The sequence below is a fragment of the Corapipo altera genome, unplaced genomic scaffold, assembly GCF_003945725.1.
Source record: "Corapipo altera isolate COAL_440 unplaced genomic scaffold, ASM394572v1 58, whole genome shotgun sequence".
NCBI classification, from domain to species: domain Eukaryota; kingdom Metazoa; phylum Chordata; class Aves; order Passeriformes; family Pipridae; genus Corapipo; species Corapipo altera.
In genome coordinates, this window is record NW_020884898.1 from 6,997,780 (window position 1) to 7,010,610 (window position 12,831).

Below are 12,831 nucleotides of genomic sequence, written 5' to 3' on the forward strand. Positions count from 1 at the left end.
TGTTCTAGAACCTGTCATAAAGGAATAAAATGACCGCAGACTGAAGGAATAAAATCAACATAGTCAAAACAAGAGCAAAGCACATAACCTATCAATCAAACCCTTATTTTCCAAAATTCAGAGCTTTAATAGGAACCCTGTCACCTGTCAACATGGTGAACAACTTTCAAGCCTATAAAAACTAATCACTCCTTTAATGTTTCCTCCAAACACCATTATGGATGTAAAAGGCAAATTAAGCACTGTTATTGGTTTGCAAGTCAGGATTTTAATCAATTTTTCTTGCTTCTGCCTATATTGTTTCTAACCACAAAAGAGAGCTTTTTTTTTTAGTTTTTTTTCTAATTTTGAATATTTACTAAAACTTTTCCTGCCATGGAAAAACGAAACCAACCTGCGTGTAGTATCGAAGTTGGTAAATAACACAGCAGGTGATAGACTTTTACAAATTCAGTACACATCTCCATAATGTCCATGGATAAAGCTTAACACCCACTGTGAAACACCAGCCCTTCATGATGTGTGTCCCAACCAACTTCAGAAGGACCATAAGAAGGAACAACCGAAGGAGAGCTTGAGTTGGCCCCCGTTAAAATGACACAGTTACTGTGAGAGTGTGGTTGGGTGGTCATCTCCTGCATCAGACAGGATGCTTCCCTAGGGAATTCCTATCACTGCTCTTCCTAACTGGCTACTGGGGAACAATTTTTCCTTTGTTTTTCTTACTACCCTCCTATTCTTTCCTAGGGTAACTTTGAAGCCAATGTGTGCCATCAGCTTCAGACTCCATCAGTGAAGCTTTGTCAGACTGTCTTGACTTAGTGCAACAGCATGAAAAAATCTGAGGCTGCTACTCATAAAAATTGTATTCCCTGGAATACAGAAGAAAATGTCAAGCTGCTTATTATCTGATTGTAGTCAGTAATTCTCACCCATAGTATGAAGAAACTGATGTTAGGGAAGCAATATTTGACAGAATGAAATATGTGATTTCCAGAAAAAGAAAACTTACTAATTGCCCTAAATCAGGCTATTAATTGCTTTAATATCTTAAAGGCTGTCCTCCCCCCAGTTTATAAAAAAAAAAATCAGTATAAAACTTAAACATAAGGGAACTGACTTTTAATAAGACATGAAGAAAAAGCCACTGATGTATAGGTTCTTATCTAATATGCTCTTTAAACATGCAAGCAAATACATTGGTCCAGGTGCTAGTAATGAGGCTGGCAAGAGTTAATTAAATATGACCAGTGGGGAAGATAGAAGAGGAGCAGTCACCAGATAATTATGAACTTTAAATAGCATTCATTCATCCTGCTTAAAACACCAAAAAAATTATTCTGCTTCTTTTGTTGTAGGAAGACCTTTAATTTAGTCAAATTGCTTTTTCAATTGGAAGCTTAAGGAGATAAGGATTTGAGGTTCAATTAACGCTATCTTCTTCAGTAACCTAATGAGTTTCCACTTACTGCTTAAACTGTACATTTACCTTTCAACAACACACATGAAAAGTCATCGTTTATGCTAAAACATTGCACCTTATTCAACACACTAGATCAAATTCAGATTTCCAAAAATTTTCAGGATACTTCCAAAAGCATTTAGCTGAGGAAACCAGATTAAGTTCCATATGCTGCAAGCATGTATTATATCCAAATGGTAAATACTTAGAGGCATTTTAATCTAACTAGGAAGTTCAATCCCACAAAACTGCATTGTATCTTTTATTGCATATTTTGCTACCTTCATGTTCTTTACAATTACTTTTTTTTTATGCCAACTGTATTCACTGGACTGAAAGTCATTTGAGGAGGTCGATTACTATTTAGGGATCAATGATAGCAGAATAACTCCTGGTCATTGCCTCAGGCTACTCTTAGAAGTGCTACCTAAAGTTTCTCAATTGATTTGGAGCTACAAATCTTCTGCGGTTATACTTAGTTTAGGAGAATCATTTTACATACCAGGTTTAGCACTCAGATAATCCCAGGACTATAATTAAAAATTTACATTATAAGAAACATCAGGAAATGTGAAAAAAATTGTTACAAGTTAAGGAACTGTCTTTTCCTTTTTGGGAACACTAAAAGAGGTTCTGCAGCTAATTTCTCAAAGGTTGCTTCTTTCTGTTAAATACAGTCCACATACATTCCATTTAACATGACTAGATATATGATGTCACATTCCCAATCTTTCAGACTCTTGAAATGGTAAATTTGTTATAACACTCTGGTAAAATGTATTTTTATTGGATTTAGTCAGATAAATGTACTATAATCTTCCTAAAAGAACACAATGAAGTTTTTAAAAAATGAACACTTTGGAATTAAATTTATCACTTTTGCCAGCTCTGTAGCTACTTCTCCAACCCAATCTTTTCTAAGCATAATACACCAGTAACTGAAGGATAATCGAGCTACTTTAATAACAGAAAAAAACAAGCAACACTTTTTTTTTTTTAAATAAATTACACATTACAGAAAAGCCTGTTTTCTAAACATGCCAGATCTGTTCTTAATTTACAATGTAACAAAATAGAGAATAGAGAATATAGTTTCCTTACTGGAATGAAATCTCAGTTACATCCTTAGGAAGATCTTTTCTTTTCTTTTCTTTTTTATACTCTGGCATCATCAACTTAGCAACAAAAGAAAACATACTCTGTCTTATTTACTTTTCCTGGTATACAAAACCATTCTGTTAAATTGTCACATTTCAAATAATTTCATCAGTCTTCTCTGCATTAAAAGCAGATGTTAACAAGCATAACTCACTTATTTTGATTAACTGAAATACTTACACTTCTGTATTTGACAATATATTCCAGTATGGGGGCACCTCCATCATCTTGTTTAGTTATGCTAAGTTTAAAACTCTTGCCACTTTCAGGTTGTCCATGAATTGAAGGGGGACTTGGTTCCCCTAAAGAAGGGAAAAAACATAAGAATAATTCAGTAGTGAGATAAGTTTTGATTACAGATGGGAACCTGTCCATAATAATATTAATCAAAATCTTAAAATCAATATGATCCTTCCAGGCAATGCAAAACAACCTCAATAATGTTGTCAAATATTTTATTTAAAATATATTCCAATGTAGATTACTCATACAAGGAAACAAAATTATGTGAAGTGTGAAAGAAATATCAATTTCTTTGAGACCTTCCAACTTTTGAAATGAATTTCCTTCTGAAATCCTTTAGCCATCAATTCAGCAAGGCTGGTAGGCTGCTACTCACACTGAATTTAAAGATCAACACTCTCTTACAGGTAAGAATCCTTAATATTAAGCATGAGCTTTAGTCCCATGTGCAAGATTTAAATTGTAATTTAAAGTAAATATACTCTTCAGAAAATGTGTCAAGGCAAATTAGATACTTTTAGAGTAGTCAATATCACGAATAAATGTAAAGAATAAGATTTCCAAAACCAAACACAAGTATTCCTAAACATACCATCAAAAGATTTATAGCCAGTTTAAGCCACTTTGCTAGTCAAAATTCACTGACTAATTATCATTTCTATATGCAATGCCTATTACAAATTTTTAAAACAGATCCTACATGAACATTTCATGCTGAAGTGTCTAATCATCAAAATACATGCAAATTTGCATTCACCCCAAGAGACACAGTTCTTTTAAAATAATTTTATTATTTGTGTTCATCCCTTATCAAAGTAAAGATAAATAGATCTCAACATAAAGTTTGCCTAGCTTTCTATCAGATAACATATATATATATAAACTTTAGCAGTTTCTGCCATTTCTCCATCAGGTATGTTGTTTCATAGGAATGATAGCAAATCATTTTATCAGTCCTTCAATATATTTAGGATATGCATATGCTTCAATGAAAAAGAAAATTAAAAGCTGTCATGTAACTGGTTTGGGACAGAAGAAATGTATAATAAGACAGAAATATTTTGTGTTCTTTGTAGTTGCATGAATTTTATTGTTCATTCCCTTAGGGTTGGTATTAACTACACTGAGTCATGCCCTACTCAGGAAACAGTTCAGTTGCAACAGATTTATGAGAGATTGGTCTGGCAATAGTTGCTGATGTATTTTGGTATGTCTGTTTGATTACTACACACTGCCATCTGCTAGTTCCTTTATTTTTCTTCTCGCTTTGTATTTTATTTATTTATTGTTCTTTCTATTTAGAGGTAATTTGAGAAAAATATTTTTCATTAGTCTTTAATGTTTAAGTCTGAATCTCTTGCTGATAGCTACTACAAATATAAAACTGGCTTCATAGAATTTTTCATTTGCATGCAATCATAGTTACAACAATTTATTCTCATCATTTTTTCCACAGCTTAAGATTTCTGTTTGAGGCTTAATAATTCCAAAACAATGGCAGCATAATTTGATGAAGAAATGTCTCCAGAAATGGACAATTCATTTCTCACAGATGCTGATAATATCCTGAGTGTAAATGAGAAAAAGCCCTTAATCTAATATCTTTAATGGTTTGTTCTCTTGTATATAAAATATAGATTTTTCCTAGTCTCAAAAATATAGGATAATGGGATAAATCTGCCAATTTAAATTCATTTATACTTTTTGGAAGGGCGGGAATAAGATGAAAAAAACATCATTTCTGAGAAGCAATGACTGTTGTAATACACTGGGGAGTAGAGTATAAATATAAAACATTATCTACAGTGAATCATAATTCAAATTACTAGCTGATCTAGAGGTAACATATTCCAGTAATAATTTTCATTTAATAGCACAAGTATTACTCACGGACAGGTAAGGTCTGAAAGATCTCAATTTTGCTATACTCTCCTTGACCCTTTCCATTTACAGCCGCTACTTTGATTTCATATGTTGTATTTGGTTCCAAGTTGCTGAGAACAACCATTGCTAAAGGAAAGGGAAAGAAAAAAAGGAACAAAGTTTGATGAAGTAATAAATTAAAAAAAAATCAGGCAACTTCATAATTTGTTTGCTTCACTTGCAACTTAACAAGTCCCATTTTCCAGTAGTACATTGGTTTCAAATGTAGCTTTTTTGTTGAGTGCTAATAGTCCCTTTTTTCATCTGCATGGAATTATTGTTGTGACTGAACAAATTATGCTCCTGCAGGAATGTAAAAGCAGTGTTTCAGAAGCCACAGGCAACAGTCAAAGATATTGATGGGGATCGATATTTTATGTTCACACCGTGAACATAAAACCGTGTATTGGTTTTGGTAGCTGGGGGGGGTTACAAGGGAGGCTTCTGTGAAAAGCTGCCAGAAGCCTCCCCCATGTCTGGCAGAGCCAATGCCAGATGGCTCCAGGATGGACCTGCCACTGGCCAAGGCTGAGCCCATCAGAGAAGGTAGTAACGTCTCTGCAATAACATGTTTAAGAAGGAAAAAAGTTATTGCACAGATATAATTGCTCTCAGGGAAGAGTGAATACTCTTCCCTGTGAGAAGGAACAACTCTGCAGACAACAAGGTCAGTGCAGAAGGAGGGGCAGGAGGTGCTCCAGGTGCCAGAGCTGAGGTTCCCCTGCAACCCCTGGTGAGGAAGCTCTGCCCCTGCAGCACATGGAGGTCCACAGGGGAAGAGAGATCCACCTGCAGCCCTTGGAGGAGCCCACACCAGAGCAGATGGATGCCCAAAGAAGGCTGTGACTCCATGGGAAGCTCATGCAGGAGCAGGCTCCTGGCAGGGACCTCTGGAGAGAGGAGCCTATGCTGGAGCTCGTTTGCTGTTAGGGTTTGTAATGCTGTGGGGGACCCATGCTGGAGCAGCCTGTTCCTGAAGGACTGCACCCCTTGGAAGGGACCAATGTTGGAGCAGTTAATGAAGTACTATAGCCTGTGGGAAGGACTCACATTCATAGAAGACTGTCTCCTGTGGGAGAGACCCCACACTGGAGCAGGGGAAGGACTCCGACTCCTCTCCCTGAGCAGCGGCAGAAACAACCTGTGATGAACTAAGAGTAACCCCCATTCCCATCTCCCTGAGCTGCTGGGGGGGGAGAAGCTAGATCCTGGGAAGGAGTGAGAGGTGGAGGGAAGGTGTTTTTCAGATTTGTTTTACTTCTCATTGTCCTGCTCTGATTCTGACTGGTGATAAATTCAATTTATTTCTCCAAGTCGAGACTGTTGTGCCCATGACGGTAATTGGTGAGTAACCTCTCCTGGTCCTCATGTCAACTCATGAGCCTTTTGTTCTATTTCTTCTCCAGTTGCAGAGGGGAGTGACAGAATGGCTTCGGTGGGTACCTGGTATCCAGCCACGGTCCGCCCACAGCACAGAGGAGACAGGAATCTGGCAAAAATTTAGGCAATTCTCCTTCCTTGCTGGCAACAGGCACCTAATACATGTTCTAGCCAACTTCATACACTTCATAAATTGCCATTTTTCCTTCATGCAGATGAGTATCAACTGTCCTTGATCTGCACTCTGCACAGTTACATGCACATCAGTGGGGAATTGCTGGTGCTACGGTATGCCAGTTCAACAAAGTATTCAAGACCTAAAGTGACAGATGTGTATGATGACCAAGGGAAGAGTTCTGAGTTATCTGCTAGGGTTATCTGCAAGTTAATTAGTCATGTTTGTATATATTTCAGAGGAGGTGCATGGAAATTCATATTAAGTTATAACAAAAAAACCAATCAATCGAACAAAAAAAGGTGATTTGGGAAGCCAAGGGGTTTGAACTTATGACAGGCTTTCAGAAATTAAGACTGAACTCAACAGCAATCATTCACACAACCTATCTCTATAATAGCACCTGAAGATGCCATCAGAAGCAGAGAACAGGGGAAAACCTTGCCAAAAAGCCAGAATATTGTACAGAAACAACTCTAGAAACAAAATCCAGAGAAAAAAATGTTGGATTCCAGGATTCTTCACGGGAATAAATAATATATAATATTTATAAATATTATAGTACTGTATTTACTAATAGCAATGGTGAATATGCACTTGGAAATATCGATCCAAAGAGAGTTCTTGGAGCATTACCCTGCCTTTACAAGAAAGATTCTTTTTGTTACCTCTACAGCAATTGCCTGTTTGCTGTTTGCCAGCTCTGTGATGAGCTCTCCATATGTCAGATTCATAGTGGGGAATGGATGTAAATTAGATGGACTTGACTAGAAGCACAGCAGCATTTCTCCTGCCCAGCAAGGCAGGGGCTGTAATATTTTGCAAGAGGATACAGAAATGTAATGTCTCAAGAAAGAACCAGTAGTATCTTTCTCAGTCTCTGGGGAGCCTCATTTTTCATTATAGAGGAGTATTTTTATAGTTGCTTTAGGCCTGCTTTTCAAGTTACATATTCAATGAAAGCATGATTATTTCTGTCTGTACTCTTTGTTAGTCTTTTGAGTTCAGATTTATTAGAATTTCTATTTCTTTAGTTTTTGCAGCAGTCAGCTAGAGTTTCCATTACATGTGGTGCTACAGGGATTTAATGAATTTGGAAAAACAGTAACTTTTACATTTCACACTCTATTATGGGCACTTTGCATGAATTTGCCATTGAAACATGATGACTGTTTTCTAGTAAACAAAGCAGTAGAACTGTATGTCTTCCAGCATATTTTAGCCTTATAATTTCATGAGATTTAAAAATATCAAACTCTGAAGTATAACCATGTCATGAAAAAATAAAGTACCATCATGAGAATAAGAATAGAATTTGGAGAAGGGAAGGATTATAACATTCAGTTCTGTTAAGATGAAATTTGAAACCTAAACCAAGCAGTAGCAGTGTTTGACTTGCCTTTCAGCCATGACTACTTTCCAAGGCTGAATAATTTCACTGAAAATAAACCTTAAGGCATACTAAAAATTAGTGTTACTGTAAATGTATTTAAAATTTAAACAACATAAAAGCATGACTATGAGTCAACACTTAATAAAACACAAATGTATTAAATACATGAAACCTAAGGATTCGATTCCATAAACACTTAAGCGACTCCTGGGGCCTATATAAATGAACAAAATTACTTATATATGCAGTATTTAAAGAATCAGTGTATACTTCAGAATCCTCTGCACAGCACTATGTGTCTAGATACAATGACTTATAATTACATTTATGGAATTAACCCAGCTGTATCTGATAGCACAATATGTCCGCAAAAGCTGGACCAACTTGTTATCAGTGATGGTAGATGTGGATATATTATATATGTAGGAAGAAAAATATAACTATGCCCTGCTGGGAAAAAAAAAAAGAAAAAAAGAAACATTCTGGATCTGAATACTTTACATACTCCAGTTCCAAGAGAATATTTAGAATAACTAAGTAAGATATAAAACTGTTCCACAGTATGTAACAAAAGGGCAGGGCTGAAAAGTAATCTAAGAGTAGTGAAACTACCACTGCTTGTTCAGTTTCACATTTTTTGGAATATGTTAAGAATGGAGGAAAATACTTGACAAATTAGTTGTGGTTTGTTCTTTGTTTTTTTTTTTTTTGTTGTTTGTTTGTTTTTTTTTTGGGTTTTTTTGGTTTTTTTTTTGGTTTTTTTTGGTTTTTTTTTTTTTGTTTTTAAGATATGCATCTGTTATTTAAATATAAAATCATCCTATATATCTTTCCATATAAAAATTAAGATTTTCTTACAAGACTCCTTATCTCATGGCCCTGACCACATTGGATATTTTGATTACAGCTTGCAATGATCACTGAAGTAATTAGCTGCAAAATTTCAAATAATGCTTTGAAAGAAATATAGTATTTCACAGTATATAAATGTGAAAAAATCAGTTCACTGCATACTGTATGTTGTGCTGTTTGTATATTCATTGATGTCTATCAAGTTCCAAATATACTGAAAGTGAAATTCCTTTCTTTCAGAATATGATTTGAAATTTTTCAGGTTTTTTTCTACCTGTCATGTCTGTCTTCTAATTAGAGCATCTGTGTGCTTCAGCTGGAGATTTCAATTTTGTAGCCTGATTTTGCTGGGATTATTCATATAGTGATGGGTTACATTGAGGAGTAGATTTGGAAGGAATACTCTAAAGAGGGAAAACCAGAACAATCTCTTTTGAACTTTGTGAATTAACAAAATTAACTAATTTAAGTTACTTAATACATAAACATGATGCAGAACAGCTCAGACCCTACTGTTTTCCACTTATAAGAAGACAGACAGGGAGACTGCAAGTCACAAGGTGCTCTTCGAGGAGATCATGATACAATAAGTTACCAGTTATTTTGGCTTTGGTTTTATATACTAGATTAAGAGTTAAAAACAAAATTATAAGTACTTTTTTAACAAGGTATGCCAGAAACACTGGCTTGATTTTTATTAAAATGTTGTTGGCCAGAATTTAAAAAGAAACACAGCCATGAAAAAGAAATAAACCTTATTGCATAGAAAAACTCAGCGTAACATATTCTGGGGCAATAATCCTAAACTTTAAGCAATATTAAAAATAGAGTCCTTATTTTTCATTTTACAGATTCTTTTAATTTGCATACAAATCTAAAACAATAAAAACATGAATGCAGTACAAAAAACCCCCACAAAAACAAACACAAATATATAGATAGACAAAATATAGATAGACAAAAATGCAGAATTCCATACTATTTAAAATCTAGTGTGCAAGCATTTCAGCTAGAAAAGTTTATTTTATTGTCACAAAATTTTAACTGCTGTCAAGATGAACCACAGGAAAACAACATCTGATGCAAGATTTGCTGTGAAATAAATTGTACCATAAATCCAAGTCAGTAAAATCAAAACAAAATTCCCCAGCTGCTTTTCTGGTCCAGAGTAGGTTATTTATGTTACTTTATAACAGTAGATTGAGAGGGAAAATGTCTGGCATATACAATTGTCTTTTCACCAAAGTAATCTTCCTCAGAAACCTTCTAGGGACTGTGATATATTACATAAACCATCACAAAAGCAAAGAAGGTTAGGGGAACTAATAGTACAGTTACACTACATTAATCTCAAAGTAGATTTTATATGAGGTTAATTAGCAGAAATAGCACATCACTACATTGTTCTCATTGGAGAGGTATCTGTTGCATGGATCGATGTTCTGCCCGTTCTAAATTCAATCCCTTGAGGATGTCAGATCTAACTAAAGAATTATATAAATTTATTTTGAAACAAAGTATCTGAGACATTCAATCCTGGAATATCATCTTTGCTCGTATGTATTTGAGATCGCGGCAGAAGCGTGAAAGTTCTGTCAAAGAAGCATTACAAGTTTTAGGATTTTTTTTCCTACTCCTTTCTCTTTAGTCTCCATCTGTATTACTACAGAGACTGAATGCAGACTGAATAGAGTGCATGTTGATAACTAGAGTGTTTTGATTTAATAGCATTTTGCTGCACCTATTACTCATTATTTTACTACCCTCAAGGAAAAAAGTGAGTCCCCTGGAAATATGAGAACCTCTTGCAGAGGAAAAATAAATAGAATAGCATTTTTATGAAGCTCAAACAGGTTTCTCTTTGTGATGATGACTCATGTTCTTTTAAGGACAGAAAAAAAAGCACGGGAAGAGAACAGTGAGGAACCTATGGCAGCAGGACATGTGAGAAGAACAGTGAGGAACTTGAGCATTAAAGTTCTGTACAAATGTTTAAGACTCTTGTAGATGCCACAGAATATGAAGAACTTCTCCCAAAATTTCAGCATCTGTTTTTTTTATTCTATGTGTTTGCACAGTAGGAGGAAGAGTTTAAAAACTCTCTTTTCTAGCTGAGCCTTACAATCAGCTCAGAAATATTGACAAAATGAAGTTAGAATTTGCCATGGGGGAGAAATACAGGGAAAAAAATAAAAAAGGATTTTGCTACACAATAGACAAAATGGTAATTCATATGCAGAATCAGCCAGACTGTCTCAGTTCAACCTGTCTGCCTTGCCCAAATAACAATTAATTTCATAAATACTGATTCAAGCATCAGATTATAAACGTCAGAATTCAACTAACACAAATAAATGAACTTTAATAATGAAAATTTTTCAAGTTGCACATTATGTGAAAAAACCCCATAATTAATGCAAATCCTACTGCCAGTGAAATCACTGGCATAAATTTCATTAATATATATGGAGATAATATCAAGCCTTAAGCCATTCTCTAAAATGTATACACCGAAAAAATGCAAACATTTTAATAATCAGATAAAATATCTCTGTCAGGAATTTCCATTGTTCTTTGCACTATAATGTATAATTATTGCATTGGTTTGGAATAAAACTTGCAGAGGTTTAGTTAACTGTGAATACAAACAATCACCTATGAATAAAGATATAAAGCGTGACAGATCAGTTATAATTAATATAATCTAATGTTCACTAACATGAACAATTTTCTTACAAAATACTTTTCAGTAGCTGACAATAAAAATGCATTTTACAAAAATGGCTTTATTAATTTTTTAATAATAATATATAACATACTAAAATACAATTACTTTGTTAAGCCCCTTTTCTCCATATATTTAATTTTAATTTTATTGGGTTTTATCACTATACAAACTGAATCAAGAGTAGCATCCTCACCTTAGAGTCATTCAGGGGATTTTCTTTGCTACCTATTTGTATTGAAATAAATCTAATAAGAAAAGGTTAAATAATCTATGGGAGAATTATAGTTATAAAACACAGAGTGCTATAGATTAATGAAAATAAAGAAAGCAAGAGTGTAAATCAAAGCCCCTAAGAAAGAGTAAATTTGTGGATTGAGAATACTGTTTATAATAAATGGAATCAGCATGAATCCAGAAGATGGGTTTTGTCACGTAACAAACCTTGGGTATAACAATGAATAGATTCTCTTTAGAAGTTCATTTTCTAGTTTATTTATTTAAAAAGCACCCTTAGTTCAATCTGTATTTAATCAAAATAACAGTAGAGCATGCAGTTTAGAAAAAAAATCCTATGAGAAAAATTCCGGGAACAAAAGCAATTTGCTGAGATGGATCATTGTAACAGTAAACTGGTTCCATAACCTCATTCAGAACAGAGACACACTTGCAAGAACTGCATATAAAATAAATAATTTATGGAAACTAGTGTTAAGAAAAATGAAAAAATCATTAAAAGTATGTAATATTTTTAGGCTATAGCCTTTAAAATATATTCATACTCCCTGTGATAAAAGAGACCATGTTATCTTGATATCATCTTCACATTTTTCTGTGATATTAATTTGACAATAACAGAGTATTTCATGACCAAACCCTGCCACTTGTACTCATTAATGTCTTGTTCTATCAACACCCATGTGAAACTAGGGTCTAGCTTTGAGAGCTTTTGTTTCTCAGCACCATTAAGACAGAATTTGTATTTCAAACACACATTCTATCTTCAAAATGAAAGAAATAATTTTACTTTTATTCTGGAACTGTTTGGAATGCTTCGTATTTCTCTACCGCTTTCAGTGTATGGTAAAAAAATCCTTTTAGATTATTATCAAAATATTTCTTGCTAATTAGAAATAGTTCCCTCACGTATCTATAGTTCACTTTTTTGTTAACTAATATTTCTTAGCTACTATTTTCTGTAGCTCCCTGAAATGGAAGATGACATAGATAATAGCATACCCTAACCTAAAGGACAGGAATGTAACAGCCAGTCCTCCTGGTTTACAGCACTGTGTGTGCAGGGTGGGGTAGGTTAGGAGAAGAAATACCCATTAAAATTGTATTCTTTTTAATTATAATATTTTTAGTACATTTTTAATAAAAGGAAACTTTCCATAATTAAAAATTGCCCAAATTTCTAGGAGAACATGTGAGGCTTCACTATTAATTCCAACTTGCTATGCTTCTTCTCCATACAGAAACCTTCTAACATTATCAAATGAGAATTTACTAATGTACAA

At 34.3% G+C, this 12,831-nt stretch overlaps 1 protein-coding gene across 1 annotated transcript in view; it reads right to left on the reverse strand.

Annotated features, from left to right (window-relative positions):
• NCAM2 (neural cell adhesion molecule 2) overlaps positions 1 to 12,831 on the reverse strand; it is a 277,252-nt gene that overhangs the window by 43,646 nt on the left and 220,775 nt on the right. The window contains exons 13-14 of the mRNA XM_027648691.1: positions 4,754 to 4,873; positions 2,801 to 2,922 (exon numbers count right to left, since the gene is read on the reverse strand). Coding sequence (XP_027504492.1) covers positions 2,801 to 2,922; positions 4,754 to 4,873 — 242 coding nt within the window. The remainder of the gene's footprint in view (positions 1 to 2,800; positions 2,923 to 4,753; positions 4,874 to 12,831) is intronic.